General features: G+C 37.2%; 2 protein-coding genes across 2 annotated transcripts in view; one reads left to right on the top strand and one right to left on the bottom strand.

The window, feature by feature from the left end:
* The window catches only part of LOC135086823 (proton-coupled amino acid transporter-like protein CG1139), a 77,643-nt gene that overhangs the window by 22,383 nt on the left and 32,233 nt on the right, over nucleotides 1-23,027 (bottom strand). The window lies entirely within an intron of this gene.
* On the top strand, nucleotides 19,661-21,389 carry LOC135086826 (putative nuclease HARBI1). The gene is made up of 5 exons (XM_063981629.1): nucleotides 19,661-20,178; nucleotides 20,249-20,530; nucleotides 20,685-21,072; nucleotides 21,153-21,286; nucleotides 21,376-21,389. The coding sequence occupies exons 1-4, from the start codon at nucleotides 19,924-19,926 to the stop codon at nucleotides 21,281-21,283; spliced, it is 1,056 nt and encodes a 351-aa protein (XP_063837699.1). The 5' UTR covers nucleotides 19,661-19,923; the 3' UTR covers nucleotides 21,284-21,286; nucleotides 21,376-21,389.

Here is a 23,027-nt window from a genome sequence, read left to right as displayed (position 1 = left end):
GACGTTTTTTACCTACGAGTAAGACCAAATCAAACAAAGTCCAAATTAGTACATAATAGGCCCACTGACTGACTGTTGTCTTAAGACTTGAAAGTCCTTGGGATCAACCACCAATGTAGAGAAGAGTAAAAATGTGCATTTGTTCCGGAGACTTATTATTACCCCCCAAATTCTAACATGTGTGTCTTTATTATTGACACCTATCATAGTGTCATACTCGTACCTAGTGAGTTTCGAGTTCGTTAAAATGGATGGAAAATCTTAGACTGAGTTGCACCACCAAAATGTTACTATGACTATGACGATAACCGGTGCATTTTGTATGGAGTTTGACAGATTTTTGACGTTTGTCTAAGTTAAAGTAAGATGGTACAACCCAGCCTTCGCTTTCCTATTTCTAATTGACATAGGCGTTCTGGAACATAATTAATAATGTATTCTGTCGGCTGTGCTTTACTATCTGTATTGATACAACGCAAAAAAGATTTTACTGGTTGAAAGAAAAAGCCGATTTTACAAAATGGGCAGCGCTCGACAGCGATCGGCACATTTACATGGAAGCTTTAAACGCAATATTTCGATGTTAATTCAATTAATAATTCCTTTGTGGGATAATGTAAACATTATTTTATGACGAACTGATTAATTTCTCGGAATAACTTAAATAATTTTGATGAAAATGTCGTCATGACCTGGTAGCCTATCAGTTGGAATAAGGATTCGCTAGGCCCGGTTCGCGGGTTCAATTCCGTATTATGACACACAAAAAGAAAACTTACTTAAGAATACTTAATATAAGGCAGTCTTTACGGCTTGGAAAAAAGGCACTTAACAAAATACACTTACCTACTGGAGCAAATTTACTTAAAGCTAAATCTCAATGTCCCTCTTTATTATCTTTATAATTAAACTGTTAATAACTCCTGCAAACAATTAAGTACAGCAATGCACATTTATTAAACTTAATAGTTCGTTTTGGAATTCAATTTATTTCGTGGTTACGCTCTAACTGCATAGTAAACAATTTAAGTAAGTATTGATTAGAGCTGTCCTTTCAGTTCCTAGTTACAAGGCGCGGTGAGTTTACTTGAACTTAATGGGTTCTAAGTTCGATTTCTAGAAATGAAGAAACTATCACTTTTTCACGACCTAGACGAATACCTAATTGCGTTCAGAAGGTCCAACGGGTAAAATGTGTCCCAAAAATAAAGGCCAAACCAATGACATACCAAATTAATGAAATAAAAAAGATCTTAGGGCCAAACCTGGAAAGTTTTAATGATCATAGACAACGATAGCGACTTTTAAAATAGCCCGATTTACTCCTCGCACTTAAAAAAGAAGCTCGGCATCTACTAATTTTATAAGTAAGTCATTATGGTGACATCTACGGGACTATTCCCACCTATCGTTCCCACCGCTGCAATGCCTGTCTAGCCAAGATCTACAGCGGTCAAGCCGATAAAAACCCAACATTAGTAAGTACTAGATTTATCGTTCCGATTTAGAGTAGACGCACACCGTCGATTTTCAGTTGGCCGATAGTTGTGCCCGATTTTAAACTGTATGAAGAATCGGCCAAATCGAATCGGCGTAGTGTGCGCACTTCCATACATGCCCATACTGATCAACTGCCCGCCTAAACTATCGGCCAATTAAAAATCAACGGTGTGCGGTGCACCTACTCTTAAGATTGCATAGGTTTTGTTGCGATCTCTGATATTGATAAAAAAGTAAATCGTTAACTACGAGTACGTAAGAGACACACCTGTTTCGGTCGTGACGAGCATTGTCCATTTCTTATAGGTATGGAGAGGTACGGCCATTTCGTCGAACTCAATTTTGCAGTGGTCTATCAAGCCTTCATTTTAACCGTCCCAATTAATAACGAAATATCTACGTTAATAGAAAAACAATTTTATAACTGTCTATAGTAATTTTACCTATTCAAAAATATCTTTATCAATATAATTAAGCATGGAAATGGAGCATAATAGCACAGATGAATTGGTTCCAATAAATTTTCTGGTAAACGTTTACGTGGAAAAGTTTATTAAATGAAATCAGAGGCGATGATTGCGTTAAGTTGGTTAGAGTGCCTACTTATCAGCAATTAATTAATTTCAGTATTGTCGAATAAAACAGGAATTAATGCGCTCCTGAGCCTGACCCAAGCCTGACCTTATTTTGTTATTTTTATATTGGGTCATTATTTTGAATTGAGTGAATGTCGAAGCCATTACTTCTTATTCCATTTGGATTGCCATAGGTAGGTAGGTACCTCAGATCATTCTATGATCTACTAAGAAAAGGACCGCTAGGGTGGACCTTTTTTTCGTTTGTTCCTAACTTTCAAATCAATGGAGCCCAAATGTTTTAGTCATGAATCATACCTTTTAGTCTATGTGCCAAATAAACGTCTATTTCCTTTAGTATGGTGTAGAGGTGGGCGCCGATATACAATTGGCCGGCGGCGGCGCGCCGACTTTTTGACCTCGGCGGCGGCGGCGTCGGCGGCGTGACCTTGTTTGACCTTTGTTCATTGGGTATTTTTTTTTAATCTGATTTTTTAGTATCTGTCGTCAAGACTAATCAGGTGATTTGCAGTTGGTTGGGGTTTGAGCCACTAGAGCAGTGGTTTATCCTAGTAAATTAGCTCTCTTGTTCATAGATACTTTGATATTTGGATAGCGGGTTTGGCTGAGATCAGGTTCTCGTGTATTTCCTAAAGGCGAGCGTACCAATGTGCCGATAAAAGTACCCTTAACATGTGTTTTTGAGCTCTTTGGAGGCACATAGTTAATGTTAGATTAGCTGACTGTTGGTGGAATATTATATTCAGTTCTGTTTTATTTATATTTATGGTCTTTCTATGTTATCCTACGGTCCAGGATGTTAATGTAGGTTGATTGCAGCAATGGGTCGAGGCTTGAGCATACGTTTCACGTCTTAAATGATAATATGGTGAGACTTCGAGGCTTAATTACATGCACCACTTGGTCAGCCAATAGACTGACTTTGCAACAGTCTAGTTACTTTAAGATCACAGTTACATTTGATGAAGGCCGCAGCTTTCTGGTGTCTGGGCTACTTTACTAGTAGATGTTATAGAGTATCGGACCAAGTACAGAGTCCTGGGGTACTCCAGCTCTGCAGCTAAAAAGAGAAGATTTTGTCACCGAGTTTGATTTTAAACTGTCTGTCACTGAGATAAGAATCCATCGGCAGGTAGTAGAAGTGTGCTAGAAGGTACTTTTTAATTTCATAGAGTAGTCCTTTATGATAAACCCAGCTGAAGCCGCAGCGAAAGCAGACGTACAGGATTCTTTCTTTTCCAAACATTGTAATGATTATGGTTGGTATGGTTTCTGCCAAAATTTATGGTCGTATATTACATGGGTCATACTTAGGTAAGGGAATAAACGAGCAAGAATGATCCTTTTCCATAATTTTAACAATACAAATGTCAGATTTATTGAGCGATAAGAGAATTCGTTAGGCGACTTGCCAGTCTTATGGATCATTTCCAAAGTTAAGAGACTTGCGAGGTTCTCACTCAGTGTGATCATTGTCAATACCATGGACTTCATGGTGATCAGATCAAATGCAAGTGCTTTACGAGGGTTCATTTTTGCTATTTCTTTAGTTTAGCCATCTCTCTTAGCGTTAGTTCTTTCGTTTCAGCCGAAAGACGTCCTGCGCCAAAGACGTTCTGTGGGCTACGTCAGTCACTTTGTCCTCCTGCATCTTTCGTCCTCAATTAGCGTAGTAGGAATCAATCTTCTACTTTGAACTTGAGGAGGGTAAGCGGAAACATGGCGGTCAACTCCTCAGATAGTCAAGTACAAAGATGTCCAGAAGCAGCATACGAAAAGATGCAAAAAGGGCCCTCTCAAATCACAATGGGAAGGTTTGGCAGCACAGCACCTAGAATGGCGGGAGATTGTGTTGTGTAGAGGCGAGTCCGCGAATTCAAGGAGCAGCGCAGAACTGAACTCGACGCAAAACGCGATGATGTAAAACTCTCAATGTGCGAGGAGTTTGCCGCGAATATCGGCTAGGTAAGTCATCTTCGGGTGCACCAGCGCCGCTAAGACAGCTAAGTCGAAGTGGTTACTATGAACGAAATCGGTCGGACGAATCAAAGGCAGGCATCATAGCTGCAAGTCTCGGATCAAGTTCAATGCGTGATCTTATTTTTTTTATTGAATTGTGGATTTTTTGGATTATCCGTGTCAATGGGTTTAAATAAACCGGCTTGTCATGTAGCAAAGGTCTGAGATTTTTCTTGTGAGTTCGCACTCATGTAATCGGACCTAATAAACGGAGAACACTTTTAGGGAGGTACTTTGTTGCCTTCCAGAGGTTGTGGTTCCCATTTGCACTCTGTGTGTGTGATTCGCTTAAAGTGTAGTCCAATAGTGTGGGTTGTCTGCCAGACGAAGGCGGGGATTTTTTTCTTGACAGCAAGAGGGACCGACGCCTCTCGCGTTCAATTATTTACTAGACCAAGCAGCAACTTGAATAATGTACTTGATTAACTGTTAATATAGTTAGTATTGAGTTATTCAATCAATTTACTAGTATATCAACGGCATTAATTTGCGAAAAAATTATGCCAACCACATAATTTACATTAACTCAGACAGTCAGGCCTCTTAATCACCTCAAAGTTAGTAGAAAACTGCATGAGTCGACTGAAAACCCTAGGAGAACGTAACAGAGTAACGCTGAAATGGGTTCCAGGTCAAGCGGGAATCGTGGCAATGAAAATGCCGACGAACTAAGCGACGAGCGGAGGGAACACAATATGGTCCAGAACCCTTTTGTGGCATTCCCAAAAGTCTCGCTTGAATGACCCTGGAGAACATCTATTTAAACAAATCCTTTAAGGCATGGTCAGACACGCCAGGATTAACTCATTCCAAAGCTCTCATAAAAGCCTATGACCGAAAATGCTCTAAGCAGATCATAGGACTGAGTAGGATCAAAATGCGCATCTTAGTTCGAGCCCTCACTGGACACTGCAGCTTAAACAAGCACTTGTCCACTATGGGACTGTCCGAATCAAGAACGCGCAGGATGTGCCAAGAGGCAGATGAAACGCCACCACACATTCTCACGACTGCGGACCTTTGATGCGCAAGCGGAGCTTACACCTGGGCAAACACATCCTAAGCCCACAAGACGTATAACATATCGCCCCCCAAAAGATACTGCAATTCCTAATGGATGCAGGACTCGGAGACGAACTGTAAGGAAAATAGCGGCGATCACAATAGATCGGTACCGGTCGTAGTGATACTAGGACTTTATTGAACTAGAATAGCCGCTCAACTCAATAAAAAAATAGTTTTTCTGCGTTCGAAACACAAATTAGTACAGTATAGGAGAGGAATAAATTGCAAATAGTTGGTACAGTATCAGTATCGGCGCGCCGACAGCTGGTCGTCGGCGGCGGCGGCGTGAAAAAATTCGGTCGGCGGCGGCGGCGCGCCGGCGTGGCGCCCACCTCTAGTATGGTGTAATACCCTATTTTGTCCATCGCTCCTCGTTTTTGAACCTTCGAAGACGCAAGTCTTCCTTTGCGCTTCCAACCATGCAGTCAGTCTGCAGCTGACGACTTACCACAATTCAAACATTGACATTTTTAAAATGAAGTTCATTTTCGAAGTTCGTTCAATGTTTGGTGTATGTAAGTGTGGCAGCCCCAATAGTTTCACTAATTTCGAGTGACCGCGAACGAGCGAAACCGGGGCGTATGCCCGATTGGTCTTTGGCCTATCGGGTAATATGGTTATCGGTTTCCCAATACACCGGGATCGGTAGTGGACACCTCATTAGGCCCGTCCGAGCGACCGCGAACATCATCGGGCCAGATCTGGGCCAATCACTGATTACGAGTCCATCCGAAAATGATATTTGAAAATACCGTGGAAACTGCAGGTTTCCTTCCAGCAATTTCGAGGGATCCAGGTTCTATTTTGGTAATAGGATTGGGTTTCAGGTCCGCAGCACCGCTTGGCGGTTGTCGCCAGGCCTGAGGCTTCAGCTTGGCCGCCCGCCCTGCTTAATCTCCTTGTACATTAGGAATCTAGTGCAGGTACTGAATAGAGACGGTTTGTAGTAGGTACGTGTAACGATTTATTTAAGACGATGCGGGCAGCGGCGCGGGAGCGGGCAACGAGCGGACAGCGGCGCGGGAGCGGGCACCGAGCGGGCAGCGCACTCCTTCTTTTGCCCACAATAAATCGAGCGTTAGGAATAAATTTGAATAGAAATAAAAATGTCGCCGTTGTTCAGACATTTCGTTTGCGAATAAAAACAAATATCTCAACAACACAACCCCGAACACAACACTTCGCCGCTGCCGCGCGAGCTGCCCGCTTGTTTCGAGAACGGGTCTGCGTTGCCCGCCCCGCCGCCGCTCCCGCCCCGCTGCCCGCTAAACTCGAGGCTGAGGCCTTATAGTCAAGTTTTCTTCAAAACCAGTTTCGGTGGTGGATTTGAATTCTGTTAGGATTATCCGCATTTCTATCCGGAGTCCTGGATAAATGTAGGTAAAGTATATTAGGTACATATGTATGTTACGGTTAATGTGATAAATTGAAAATTATTAATAATAACCGGTTATTATGAATAATTCCCGACAGTCGCGGTGAAAGTAATAAATTAATCACATGTAACAGTGATTATTTAATAATTCAACCTTAGTACTAACAAATTTCATAAAAGAGAACAACATCTTGTGTACGTGCTCGTGTACAGCCAAACTTTTGAACGTTTTGATATCATATATTAATATAATTTGGCATAATGAGTTTGGAATGTTTTTTGCATAATATTACTTTTCCATGATGCCTATGACATAATGTTTTGATTTAAAGTGAAAAATAGGGTGGCCCTTGGGCCCCCCCCCCAAGCCGCCTATTTAGTTTTATACACACATAAATGACCTCACATTAATCACATTTACCAAATCATGTGGTAATTATTCATAATAACCGGCGATTATTCATAATTTTCACATTTATCACTTTGACCGTAACATGTATACCTACATATACTTACCTACTTCCAGGACCAGGACTCCGGATATATCCGGATATAATATTATCCGTAGCTAGAGATGGGTTTGTAGCCAGCTAGTTTGGATAATAACTGATTATTATCTATTAATAGCCATTATTAGCCATCCATTGGCTAGTAACCCTGCTATTAATAGTTTCTTACGTTTTTTCTTCCACCTTTAAACTCAAATCAATATTAAAATCAAATATTACTCAAAGAAACAAAAAAGAACTAAAAAACATCAATGTAATTTATATAAACGACATTGTAGTTAAAAAAGAATCTAAATATATAAAAGGAGAAATTGACTGACTAGTGACAGATCAACGCACAGCCTAAACGGCTAAACGTAGGCACTTGAAATTTGGAAGGGACGTAGCTTAAATACCGTAGAGGTGCACTAAGAAAGGAATTACAAAAATTCCCAAGGGAACGGGAATTAGCGGGAAAATCCTTTTGTATGAAAAATCTAAACCGCTTTAGTTAGACGCTTGAAATTTGGCATGTAGGTACATTAGTAAACTTAAAGCTTAGTTACAACAAGGAATTCCCGATATTCCCACTGGAACAGGAATTAGCGGGAAAATCCTTTTGTACGAAAAATCTAAACCGCTTAAGTCAGACGCTTGAAATTTGGCATGTAGGTACATTAGTAAACTCAAAGCTTAGTTACAACAAGGAATTCCCGAAATTCCCACGGTATTGGGAATTAGCTGGAAAATCCTTTTGTATGAAAAAAGTAAACCGCTTAAGTTACACGCTTGAAATTTGGCATGTAGATACCTTAGTAAACTGAAAGCTTAGTTACAACAAGGAATTCCCGAAATTCCCACGAGAACGGGAATTAGCGGGAAAATCCTTTTGTATGAAAAATCTAAACCGCTTACGTTAGACGCTTGAAATTTGGCATGCAGGTACCTTAGTAAACTTAAAGCTTAGTTACAACAGGATTTTCCAAAATTCCCACGGGAACAAGAGTTAGGAAAAAACATTTGTATGAAAAAATCTAAACCGCGTAAGATAGATGAAGGGGGTAAAACGGGATCCACGCGTACGAAGTCGCGGGCGGCCGCTAGTGCTTAATAACAGGCGATACTAAAAAAATACGTAAAATACCCAGAAAATGTCAATAAATAATAAAAACTCAGATATTTTTTGACTTTTTTTATCGATAAAAATAGGTTTAGTAGTTCCGCCTATTTTCATATATGCACTTTCTCAAGACTCATACTGTACTAGCGGCCGCCCGCGACTTCGTACGCGTGGATCCCGTTTTACCCCCTTCATCTATCTTACGCGGTTTAGATTTTTTCATACAAATGTTTTTTCCCGCTAACTCCCGTTCCGTGGGAATTTTGCAATATCCTGTTGTAACTAAGCTTTAAGTTTACTAAGGTACCTGCATGCCAAATTTCAAGCGTCTAACTTAGGCGGTTTAGATTTTTCATACAAAAGGATTTTCCCGATAATTCCCGTTCCCGTGGGAATTTTGGGAATTCCTTGTTGAAACTAAGCTTTCAGTTTACTAAGGTACCTACATGCCAAATTTCAAGCGTCTATCTTACGCGGTTTAGATTTTTTCATATATATTTTTTCCCGCTGATTCCCATTTCCGTTGGAATTTTGCAATATTCTGTTGTAATTAAGCTTTAAGTTTACTAAGGTACCTGCATGCCACATTTCAAGCGTCTAAGTTAAGCGGTTTAGATTTTTCATACCAAAGGATTTTCCCGCTAATTCCCGTTCCCGTGGGAATTTTGCAATATCCTCTTGTAACTAAGCTTTGACTTTACTAAGGTACCTGCATGCCAAATTTCAAGCGTCTATCTTACGTGGTTTAGATTTTTTCATACAAATGTTTTTTCCCGCTAACTCCCGTTTCCGTGGGAATTTTGCAATATCCTCTTGTAACTAAGCTTTAAGTTTACTAAGGTACCTGCATGCCAAATTTCAAGCGTCTAACTTAAGCGGTTTAGATTTTTCATACAAAAGGATTTTCCCGCTAATTCCCGTGCCCGTGGGAATTTCGGGTATTCCTTTCTTAATGCACCTCTACGGTACCTAAGCTACGTCCCTTCCAAAAGACAATGCCGGAAATTGGCGTCTTTTTTTTTTCGCGCGGCCATCGACCAACCCTTGTTTTTTGATTACAAAATAGTGTAATAAACCAAACTTACATGACATGTATACCTCTAAACTCAGTCTGAACTGAGTTACGAGCATTAGAAGTTTGATGATTTTCATACTAGATTTACTTTATGCGCGCAAGTTTTGTAAGAAATTGCAACAAAATAGTGACATTGTATGTGTAAACAAACAATACCATCCATTATAGGCTCCAGACATCAGTATGCAGCAGAATCAGCGCAACAAAAAAATAGCGCAATATTTTGTTGCAATTTCTTACAAAACTTGCGCGCAAAAAGCAAATCTAGTATGAAAATCATCAAACTTCTAATGCTCGTAACTCAGTTCAGACTGAGTTTAGAGGTATACATGCCTTAATAAGTTTGGTTTATTACACTATTTTGTAATCAAAAAATAAAGTTTGGTCGACGGCCGCGCGAAAAAAAAAAGACGCCACCTTCCATACAAAATCTGGCATTGCCATTTCAAGTGCTAAATTTGTAAACTATGAAGGGATATGTTTAATCATTAGTATAACATTAATAGCAGGGTTACCATCTGAAATCGGCTATTATTGGCTATTAATGGCTAATAACTGCTTTTAATCCGTTACTAGCCAATTGCTATTAATCGGATTATTAGCACTTACCCATCTCTATCCGTAGCCATAGTTTAGTGGTCTAAGGGTAAGCCTTTCGATACAGAGGTCCAGGGTTCGATTCCCAGTGGGAGCATTTTCTTCTGTTCGGGTTTGTTGGCGCTCCTACGCCTAAACTATTGATTTCACAAAAAGGTTGTGCAGACATCAAAAATAGGTATTTTTCTCTAGTTTTAGTTTCTCTAAGCATGTTTTATCATAAAATAAATCCGAAAGGAAACATTTTTAAGAAAAAAACTTGCTACTAGGCAGCATTTTTCCAATATGGCTGCGCGAGCGGCAACCATACGAGGTCGCAAAGTCGAAATTCGTAAAGAAGACATCGAAATCTATAAAAATACCAATTTTTATTACTCCCGGAAAACTTTCGAGGTAAAGCCATTATTTTGTGCCAAATACCTAACTGGACTTATAACCTAAGTGACATGATGTGTATGTAGGTACGGTAATACTATCTATAATATAGGTATAGTTACCTAAGTAACGTAATGATAGATACACAGTACATGTTGGACATGAAAATGGTATTTAATTGGAAGATGGAAATCCGAATCAAAATTATTATTTACTAAATAAAATACAAATGAATTCGTGATAAAATAATAAAGCAACATGAAACAACATCATTATTAAAATAATAGTTACATAACTTTAATCCTCGCTTGTTTTGTTTTAAATTCACATTACGAGATCTAGTACAAAGAAAGCAGCCATAACATTGATTGACATAATATGTACTCGTACTATGAACAGCTTATTGGAAATTATAATTTTCTTAAAGAAGCAACGTAGATATAGTAACAGCTTTGAATCTCTGCTGTCTGCAAGAAGTAACTATATTTTACTTGTGAAATAGTAACTGTATTAGTTGTTAGTCTTGAATTACATTATGTGTTTATTTTGAATAACCTATGTAAGGTTTCCAAGACCCTTTGAAAATCAGCGGACGCTATTTTTACCTTTAATAACCTTTAAATAGGTAAGAAATTCTTTCTTGAAATTTCTGTTCTACTTATTGTGATACGTCTATTCGATATTACTTTCTACTTCTTTCTTTATTTATTAGAGAATAAAAATTATAATAAAACATTAACTTAAAATGACTTAAAAACTAAAATTTAAAAATTACTTTCTATTTTTTGTATTTATTTCATTCTAAGAATACTCTTATATCTAAAGAAACGTTGGACTGTCGCGTAGCAAAACTGAGCTGGCTGATGAATGTAGACTGTGGCTCTCGGACGCATAAGTAAGTACGAAATGCACGTTGCATAAGAGCTTTAGGATTAAAAGCGGTAGGTGCGGGCTTACAGGCCTGTCCACCCCGAAGATTATAGGGGGGCACGGGTCTATTGAGATATTTCCGATATTGGTGATATTGATTGCTTTGATGAGAAGCAAAATACACATTTCGCGTTGCATTAGTTGCAAAGGGGATTAAATACTATCTGTTCGATCGTGATGATTCAATCCGAACGATTGTCTTGTTTTGTCCAATCTGTAGGGTAATTCAAGTGCAATCTGTCATTTCAATCTATTCTATTTGTCATTTAGCTTGTTTAATCTGTGCTGAATAAAGTGCACAATATTTAAGCAGGATATGGTTGCACGCGGATTTTTAGAGAGTTAAATCTTTTGGCCAATAGAAAACGTCATAATAGTTATTATATGAACTGGGATTTTTTTTTTTTTTTTTTTTTTTATGGCTCGCGCGGCTTGCGCTTTTGCCAATATCAAGTTTTTTTTTTTTTTTTTTTTTTTTTTTTTCCCCCCCCATAAAACGAGGAAACGTGAAATTAGGAAAACAAGGAACGGAAATCGGAATTTGGAAAAAGGATAGATCAGGAAAGTAAATTAAAAGATTAGATATTAAATTATAGTATAAAAATACAGAGATATTTACATAAACTTAAGTATAGGACATAAGTATTATACAGTTTTTTTATGTACAATGGTTAATTGTACATAAAAAAACAATCAAACTTTTAAGTTATTTACATTGATAAAATCACAGATGAATTTATGAATATTTACATCATTAAGACTAAGTAATGCTAATATGGTGGTAGGGAAAGGAATTTTATGGGAAATGAGATTATTTATAAAGGAATCACGGTTGATGAGAGGACATGAAAAGAAAATATGGTTCAGATCACCTTCGTCCAACCCACACTCGCATAATGAACTATTTAAAATATGAAGTCTGGCCAGATGCACCGGAGTGCAGACATGACCTAACCTCATTCGGATTAACATTGAGGTAACATTTTTACCAAACTTAGATTTAAAAAACCAAGGTTTCCGCGGAATTTGAGGCTGAATAAGTGAATACAATTTACCTTTAGACAGACTCGACCATTGCCATAAACTGGTCCATGTATCATATAGGTAAGCTTTTGGTAAATTTAACAAATCGTGACTATAGTTTTTAAATGGAAACATGTCACCACAGTATATAGCTTCATTAGCGACGCGGTCTGCAGTTTCATTTCCTAAAATTCCGCGATGACCCGGAACCCAAGCAAATTGAATTGAATATCCCTTCAGTGAACATTCAAAGGCAATCTTTCTTGTATCAAAAATAATAGGATATGGAGTTTTATGATGGAATGGAAATTTTTCCAATGCCTGAAGGGCACTTAACGAATCTGTGAAAATAATGGCTCTTTTCAATTTCATTACACGAATATATTCTACTGCCTTAAACAAGCCAAAACATTCCCCTGTGAATACCGAAGACTCAGGAGGAAGCTTCACTTTTTGTACTATTTTAGATTGCGAGTGAAATACACCCACGCCTACACAGCCAGAATTGGAATGTTTAGAAGCGTCTGAAAAAATATGGTGATAATCATTAAATTGTGTATCAGTAATAAACCTAAAATTATCCTTAATGTAAGGGTCTAACTTATCAAAAAGGTTGTAATGAATTACCGGGGAAAAGGTTAAGACTTCATATGAATTGGAAAACAGAGGAAGAAGATTAGAGCAATGAGTAGGAGAAGTGAGGGACAAGAACTTTTGGTAACTAATTAATATACAGGGCAAAGACTTATGAGACCAATAACTATCAGAGGATACCTCTTGGAGAGCCTGGAGATTGGATATAAGAGGATGGTTATTTAACTGAATAACTCTGAAAATAAATCTGTCAGATAGATACTGTCTTCTTAGATGGAGTGGGGGCTCACAGGTTTCAACCTGAAGAGCATTTATCGGGCTAGACCTCATCGCACCCGTAATAATTCTTAAAGCCTTATTTTGGATTAAATCCAGCTTTTTAAAAGCTGAAACATTTGCAGGTTCCAATAGAAATGTGCCATAATCTAATATACTCCTAATTAATGCGTTATATATCAATTTCATAGAAAAAGGATGAGCTCCCCACCAGACGCCTGAAAGGCATCTTAGCATATTAAGAAGTTTTTCACACTTGTTGGAAACAAAGTTACAATGAGGAACTCCGGTAAGTTTTGAATCAAGGATTACACCCAGAAACTTGTATTCATTGAGAATAGGAATAACATTATTAACATAGTACAACTGAAAAGGAGTAGGATTGCGCATACGAGAAAAAATAACTACAGCGCTTTTAGCTACTGATAAATTCATACCATTTTCATCCATCCAGATTTTAAGCAGATTAAGGGAGTTCTGTAATAGGTTTTGAGTTTGCCCTACAGACGGGCTAGATTGATAAAGTAATAAGTCGTCTGCGTACTGAAGTATTTTTATATTATTGCCTAAAGATGAAGCTAGGTCATACGTGTATATGTTACGGTCAAAGTGATAAATGTGAAAATTATGAATAATCGCCGGTTATTATGAATAATTACCGCATGATTTGGTTAATGTGATTAATATGAGGTCATTTATGTGTGTATAAAACTAAATAGGCGGCTTAGGGGTGGCCCAAGGGCCACCCCCGCCGCACCTTAACCTATTTTCACTTTAAATCAAAACATTATGTTATAGGCATCATGGAAAAGTAATATTATGCAAGAAACATTCCAAACTCATTATGCCAAATTATATTAATATATGATATCAAAACGTTCAAAAGTTTGGCTGTACACGAGCACGTATAGCCCGACCAGGAACATAAAAACCCTCGCCATGTTGCGGAAAACTAATGGTACTAATTTCTTTTAATGGCAACAGTAACTGAAAACTTCATTGAAATGTCACCTTGCATGTCAGTCTATTGCTGTCAAAGTGTAAACAAACTTTATTTTAAATGTGCGCAATTGATTTTTTGAATTAAATTGCTAAAATATTTTTATATTCGTGAAAGAAAAGTGGTTCACAATGTGTTAAAGTATTTGTCGAAGAGAAATACTAAAGGTTCGGACAATATTTTCATTGAATAATGTTTCCGACAAAGGTTGTCAAATTGACTGACATGTTTATCGTATAGTACAGTCCACTATGAAAATTAGCTGTGGTTTGTTTCAACTACCTATTTTAAAGTTTTTTGTCACTTTCTAAGTGTTGAATTTTATGGAATTGGGAAAGAAGTACCGAGTTTGAAGCGTTCATGAGCAGACATTGCAGTTGAATATTCAAGTTCTGAATTTGATTATTGATGTATAATAAAATAAATCCTACTAGCTCGATTGATGGTTTCATTTAATTTATTTAAACCAGGTTACTTATAGTAATATTTTTTCGTTTATTTATGAAAATATCAAATTAGCCCGTAATCCTGAATCCTGATACATAAAGTTAGCCTATTAATTTAACACAGGTACGTACGACTGTACTCAGTGTTGCACTATCAAATGCAATTGACGCGCCTCTATGCCAGGGTTTTTATGTTCCTGGTCAGGCTATACACAAGATGTTGTTCTCTTTTAAGAAATTTGTTAGTACTAAGGTTGAATTATTAAATAATCACTGTTAAATGTGATTAATTTATCACTTTTACCGCGACTGTCGGTAATTATTCATAATAACCGGTTATTATTAATAATTTTCAATTTATCACATTAACCGTAACATATATATTATATAGAAGGGGGCTTAACACAGACCCTTGAGGTAATCCTCTCCACACTGAGCGCTTTGTTTCTGAGTCGGCGACCGGAAGTATTAAACACCGCTGAGATAAAATCTTTAAAATAAAATTACATAGCAAATGGGGCACTTTTAACGCATTTAACTTAGTTTTTAAAACAGATAAAAGAACATTATCATATGCAGAATTTATGTCTAGGAACACCGCTATGGGAGACTCATTTAACGTAAGGGAATACCGAATATCAGATACAAATATACTAATACTATCTAATGTGGATTTCCCTTTTCTGAAACCATATTGGCTATTGGCTAACAGGCTGTTACTTTCAATATACCATTCTAGGCGATTTTTAATCAGACGTTCTGCTAATTTAAGTAGCACCGACGATAACGATATTGGACGGTATGAAGAAATGTCGGAAGAAGGTTTGCCTGGTTTCAGAATCGGTAATACAATCTGTGATTTCCAAGATGGAGGAATGTCACCTGTCAACAATATGTCATTGATGATGGATAAATAATAACAAAGGATGCTATTGGAAATGTTGGCTAAAAATGCATAAGAAATCCCATCTGCTCCAGGAGCAGAGTCTTTGGCGTTAGCAATAGCGCCTTTGAGCTCAGTTATAGTGAAGGGAGAATTTTGACCAATCAATTCTTGCGAAGAATATGGAAAAAGGCTAATGTTTTCTGGTACCCAGGGTGGGGCTAACTTATCAAGAAACTCGTCCGCTAGAGATACAGGAACTGTGCTGAAAGAAGAGTCTGTCATAGCTGATCTAAATCTTTTAATATTGCGCCACACTAAGGTCGGAGGAGTGTTTGGTGAAATAGAATCACAAAACTTCCTCCATCCATCGAACTTCTTCATTTTAAACAGTTTTCGCGTATCAGCTGTAATTTCTAAGAGTATATTATAATTATCTTCATTCATATTATTTTTATAGTTTATTTCGGCCTCTTTACGATTTTTGATAGCTATAGTGCAGTCTTTATCCCACCAAGGGGGGGAAGGTATTTTTGTAGGGGTAGTCTTTTTAGGAAAAATTTCATTAGCGGCATCTACTAAAATATTAGCCAAAGCAGCAGCACAAGAACTAAGGTTATTTGAATCGAAAACTGGAAGTAATGATGCTCTTCTTTCAACACAACTCCTGTACTGGTTCCACTGAGTAACTGATTTACTAGGGATGGAGTATCTGAGCCGAGAACAGTGGCTAGAGTTTGTTGACCTTATGGATGGAAAAGAGATAATGATCGGAAAATGGTCACTGCCGAAAGTTGACTGTAATGTTTCCCAGGATAGTGTAGAAGCCAGGCTAGGGGTGCAAATTGATAGGTCAACAACACTATTGTTTTGACCAGGTTGAGAACGACGGGTGGGTGCTCCTGTATTTAAAATACAAAGGTTATGTGCATCAAACATTTCAATAAAATCTTCACCAAAACTATTAGTTAGCGAGCTACCCCAAGATTGGTGGTGGGAGTTAAAATCTCCTAATACTAGAAAAGGTCTAGGGAGAAGGGAGAATAACCGGTTAATTACTACAGAAATATCTACAGATGGATGAGGAATGTACAACGAAACTATACAGATATTATACACACTTATAGCTACAATTGACATATTTACAGAATGGGAAGGTAGTGAGATAATAGAAAATGGCACTGAGCTTTTAACTAAAAGTGCAGTACCACCATACCCATCAGGTCTGTCATCTCTGACAGAGGTATATCCATGCACTTTAAAATTTTGCATGGGTTTGAGCCATGTCTCTGCTAAAGCAAAGACAAATGGCTTATATTTGTTTAGCAAGTATATAATTTCACTTTTTTTACTAACTATGCTGCGACAGTTCCACTGTAGCAGCTTAGCTTGCATCGCCATCTTGAATGACTCTCATACACTTATCAATTATATAGGCAGCGTGGGACGGTGAACTAGAATTTGACTTAGAAACAATATTAATAAGAGCAAGTATTAATTCAGGTAGAGATACTGGTGATTCTTTATTATGAAATTCGGTATTAATAGCACAACCATTAGATGGGGAAGGAATTAAGTTTTCCCTAATGATAGCCTCATGTGCTTCACGGTCATAGCTTTTGCCTAATGTGGGAGTGGAACGAGGAGTTTTGTATACCGTTTTTTTGTAGGATGAAACAAGATTAGGAGACTTATCCTGTACTATTTGGGAATTCGATTTTGCTGTAACTATGTCTGCATAAGACTTGGATACTGGTGGATGAATTTTTGAGGCTTCTGCATATGACATGGAGTTATTAGCCATAGAAGTTTTTATGTTTTTCTGTCTTAGAAATTCAGGGCAGGATTTACTTGTGGCATAGTGGAACCCAGAACACAAACAGCATGATGCTTTAATTTCGTCAGTTTGGCATGTGTCGCCAGCATGACCTTGGCTACACTTGAAGCATCTTGCTTTGGAACGACATTGAACTTTTGTGTGTCCAAAACGGCAACAATTATAACACTGGATAGTGGGAAAAATGTAAAGCTCTACAGGTAAGGCATTATAACACATAAATATGCGCTTAGGTAATACTTGTCCATCAAAAGTTAATACAATGGATTGAGATGGTTTCCAAATAGGAGCACCATCCACAAAGACTTTGTAATTCAGCCGCCTAACTTTTATAATTTTACCACAATCATCTGGTACTGTAATGTTTTCAATTATTTCCTCCGGTGACCAATCCGCTGGTATACTTCTCACAAGGCCCATCCTTGTAACATTAAAGGAGGGAATGAAGGCTTTGTAGTTTTTGGTCACTAAACTATTGTGAGTTAAAAACAGGTTCGCATGGTTGAAGTTCGAGAATGAAATCGAAATTTTGTTCCGGCCAATTTGCTTTACACTACCATTAACTATACATTGAAAGGAATTCTGTTTCAGGAATTTCCCAAATGAGAGTGCGTGCATTGACGGACCTTCATTTGGGCTAGTTTCGATCTTCTGAACATGGACTACGTAGGGCGCACTGTCTGATTCATTATACAGATTACGAGCAATTGGAGTAGGGTTGGACGGAGGCAAGTCAGAGATACTAGTTGCAGGTGCAATGACCTTTTGCTGTGTCTGTGGAACATCTTGGTGATCCATATCAGTAGATTCTTCTGTCATATTTTTAGCAAGAAGTCTACGTTCAATTTTAGCCTGATGTTTACGACTTTTCTTATTACGGCTACGCTTGCGAGGGCAAGCTGTTGAACCCGATGTGGAATTATCGGATTCCCAACCATGGTTAGATGTAACCGTAACGAAATGACCCGCCGGCGGAACATTACTAGCATCAAGGGAAATTTCATCGGGCGGCAGAGAACCGCCCGGATCGGGCGGGTCGTTCATTGCGGCTCCAAGTAATTAAATAAATAGACTCACCGGTAGTACAGCAAGATTTAAACACTATCTACATAAAATATATACACAAAACAATAAATTTACAAGAACACTATACAATACTGATCTATTTATATGCTAAAACAAATTTACAAAACTTTTGAACCAAAAAAGACGCCCGTCGCGTTCAACGTTTCCCGCGCTTTTTTCTGAACTGGGATTGGTCAATGACTTTTGAAATTAAAATCCGATGGCCTGAAAATATCGGTTTTCCAACAAACGTCAGTTACGCGCAAGGAGGTTTAGCTATTTATCCATCGAAGTTAATAAGGGAGAAGACATAAGACTAATTTTATTATTTGCCTGCCGCGACCCGGTTTTTACGAACAATGACGATGACGAACGATGAACCAGTAACGAGGAGCACACTTAGCAATGCTTCCAGGTTGCGCCTCGGTATCAATTAAGTAACATTTTCCGTTAAGTTTGCTTTATGGCCAACTAAAGGACTTTTGCCGTCTCCATGGACAAACTCGAAGTATGATAACTACAGTCATTGTCAAAATTTTGCACTGCCATTGCCGCTGGATACCATATATCGCTACTATATTCATAGATAATAGACTTTCAGTTAATCGTCAAAATTGACATTGTTTTTTAAATCAACAAATGGTATGAATTTTTAAATGTGATATTTTTATAAAGGTAAGTCCCCAAAACAACATTTAATTTTGATAGCCTATTTTCTTTCGTTGGCATCTAAGTTCCTGTTTTCTACATATATGTTACTACTACCTATTGGATAAGTAACTAAGAACTTTGTCGTTTATTCCATGTGAACAAAATCCCTAAAAGCCCATTTGTAATAATATTCTTACTAAACACTGCTGAAAAAGGACTAAACTTCTGAGCTATGAACGTATAATCCAGTAGCATTAAGTAGGTAGGTACGTATAGCGACGTTGGAACTTGATATAGAAGTTAGCTGTTTTATATTTTTTTTTCACAGCAGAAATCTTTATCTTTGATCTTAATATCTGATCGTACGTATTGTCTTTTAAAATATTAGGTACATTTGCCTAAATAAAAATAACCGACCTGCTGCTTATGTAAATTATAATTATTTATAACCCTACTTACAATGCATAACAATCATAATTAGGTATTATAACCCTACTTAACAATGCATAACAATCATAAGATAGTTTGGCGTATAAGTAGGTAGGTAGGTACTATCTAGGCCGAAGGTGGAAGCGATCGACCCGGAAATATTCTCAACCATCTCAACTATCATAATATGTATTTAGAACAGTCCCTCCTTACCAATGATATTAATTATAGATAATACCATTGCTCCTTACCATCAATGCAATCGAGCAGACAAAGGACATTGATAAAAATCGCCCTAAGATTTTCAAAGACTTACGGTCTTATTCATAATCATTTTTCACATTTTATCAAATGCTTATTAGAGGTTTATAAAACGTTTGATAAAAATTGTTATTCATAATCGTCATTTAGCGCTAAAATCCTCTTTTATCTGTGTGATAAGTTATCGAGAGCTCGGGCCTTGTTTAAAGCTCTAATAAACCTATTTTAACCTAACTTTTATAAATGTCATTTCATATGAATGTCACTTCGTTGGTTTATTTATTCAAAATATCCTTGCTGTGATCCTTGCTTGTGAAAATGAATGCTATAAATGCAATTGTGCATTTAGCCAATAATGCCGACCCAGCGCGACGTAGAAAGCTCTACCGCCAACGAAGCAACCCATTCGATTTGCGGGACCTAAATTTTAAAATAAAATATAGGTTCAATAAGGACACAGTGCGCACCATCATAGATTTGGTGGAAGATGATCTGGTTCAGAGCGCTAGAGGTGGTGGCACGTGTCCTGAACTGCAAGTTTTAGTGGCCATAAGATGTTGGGGACGTCGTGAGGTAAGCACAAAAAAGTGTTTTATTTTATCCCTTTGTCGTGGCTGCTATAATTATTTTCATACATTTTCAGGTACAAGATGATGCTGGTGACCTCCATGGCCTAAGTCAGCCGACAGTGAGCCGGATATGCGCCAGAGTCGCGCATGCAATCGCGAATAAGGCAAATTCCTTCATCAAAATGCCTATCACTATAGGAGAGCAGGAAAGAATTAGTGCCAAATTTAGAGCAATTAAAAATTTTCCTGGGGTGATAGGAGCCATAGATTGCACCCACATTAAAATTAAAAAAACCGGAGGTGACATGGCCCAGTACTATATTAATAGAAAAGGCTATTATTCCCTGAATGTTCAGGTAAAATATATTTTGATTTTATACAGTTTACAACAGAGAAAGATTTGTTTTAATAATGTCTATAATTTTTACTTTGTATGATCTAAATTTTAGCAACATTCAACACTATATTATTGGATGGATTACCTACAGGATACTGTTTTTTTTATTTTAGGTTGTCTGTGATGCTGACCTCAAAATAATGGATATAGTGGCTAGATGGCGAGGCAGTACACATGACAGTCGAATTTTTATGGAGAGCAATATAAAACAACGATTTGAGGATAGGCAGTTTAGAGGACGCCTTATTGGCGATTCGGGCTACCCTCTTCTGCCATATCTATTTACACCTATTTTAAGGCCTAGTCGTCCAGAAGAAGAAGCATACAATAATGCTCACATCTCAACTAGGAACACTGTTGAAAGGTGTTTTGGGGTGTGGAAGCAGCGGTTCCAATGCCTACTCCATGGCTTACCAGTAAGCCTCCAAAATGGAAAAGCTGTGATCATAGCATTGGCTGTATTACATAATATAGCCATTGATATGAATGACACATTGTTAGGTAAATGTTATCAATTTGACTGTACATAAGGAATACAAATCTTTATGACAAAATGTTGACAAATTCATAATATTTTTCAGAACAACATATGGAGCAGGTCCCTGTAACTCCGCAACTTTCGACGGAGAACAGTGTTCACGACAACCGACCTTCATTGTTGAGGCGTAGGTCGCAGTTGATACTACAAAATTTTATAAATCAACATTTTTGAATGGTACTAAAATACATTTTGATAAATTCCAACGATTTACTTTTATGTAATGTCATTTGAGTTCATGAAAATGTTGTATTTTAATTTTTCAGATACTGTTCCTGGCATCTTAATGAAAATAAAAAGAATATTTGATTGAAAAATACCTGTATTTCAATTTTCAGTCCAATTTGTTACTATCACAAAAACAAAACCTGTAGTTCTCTTTAAAAAAGCAATTATTCTGCAAAAATTCAAAACAAATTACTTTATATCACTAATTTAAGTACAATTAGTTTCAACAAACTTACTTATTAAAAATCACAGTTCAATTCTTTAAAACAAAGAAATTGCTTAAGTATAAACGTTTCTATTCGGAGGTTATCAACCTTCTACATTTAAAACAAAATAACCATAATTTACACTATTATTATAAAGGCGAATGTTTGTGACTAGGCATATGTGTATTTACTTTATATCACTAATTTAAGTACAATTATTAAACTTACTTACTAAAAATCACAGTTCAATTCTTATAAACAAATAAATTGCTAAAACAGATAGATTATATAGTCTCGAATAACATATAGGCTTCTTTTTATCCTGGAAAAATGCACAGATCCTGTAGGTTACAGAAATAGTAGTCTACGCAGGCGGAGTCGTGGGCAACAGCTAGTTAATAGTAATCTCAAACTCTTATTAAGTTATGACTAGTAAACATATTCATAGCCGTCTAAATATATTGCAGAAACACAATCAAAATGCGGATTGGAACTGCATAAAATACAAATTAAAAACAAACAGAAGTAAGGGAGGAACTAACTTATTATTTAGAATCTGTTAGTACTTGAAAAACTTTAACATCAAAAGACTTATTATTCTTTATTAATGTGAGTGTAATATTTAAGTTTTTCCTGTAATAATTGATGCTCAAGATCCAAGTTTCTCCCTTTCTTCCGTTCGTTTTCCATTTGAACTTCATGCAGTTCAATCCGGCATTTTGATTCTGTTTCTGCAATTTCGGAAATCCTAACTTTGCTTAAATCAATTAAGCCTTCTTTGTTTAACAGTTTCCTTTTTTTTTTGATTGCTGGTGCTTTAAAATTAGGTTTTGCTTTATTTTCTTTTGCCTCTACTTTTTTATTTTCTTTATCTTCCAATATGCCTCTAGTAGTACAAGCATGTGTATCTTCTATTTCTTCATCAAGTACCACCAATTCATATTGGATTTCTTCATTATTTATCAATTCCTGATCTTGCGTATTTTGAGTTGATTCCTCCTCTTGAATGTTAATTAATTCACTTTTATTTGAGTCCGAGTCAAATCTGTTAACATCGACTACAAATTCATTGGGCAACCAAGATGCTATATCATCAGCCCTATCGTCAGGCACTGATAATGGTGGACCACCGCCAGTTTTAATTTGAGCCTGCCTAGCAATGGTCTTGTCTTTCTTCGCACTGATTTTTATGAGGCTCCATTGCGATTTTAACTGGGTAATGGAGCGGTTCATACCAGCGCACATTGAATTAAACCTGAAAAAGAAATGACAGGATTTTGAATTACAGGTAAAGGCAAAATTTTATATTGAAGGCAGAAATCAAAAGATGTACCAACGTTGTTTGTAAATCAGCCCAAGCCGCAACCTTCCGTTTATTCGTCTTAGTGTCTGTATTTTTATTTTCGATTGCATTTACTCTTTCTTTCACCAACTCTTTCAGCAAATACTGAAAAGCAAACACTAGGCGTCAAACATAAATAAAA

Source organism: Ostrinia nubilalis, chromosome Z (assembly GCF_963855985.1).
Source record: "Ostrinia nubilalis chromosome Z, ilOstNubi1.1, whole genome shotgun sequence".
NCBI classification, from domain to species: domain Eukaryota; kingdom Metazoa; phylum Arthropoda; class Insecta; order Lepidoptera; family Crambidae; genus Ostrinia; species Ostrinia nubilalis.
This window is presented reverse-complemented; position numbering and strand designations above follow the sequence as displayed.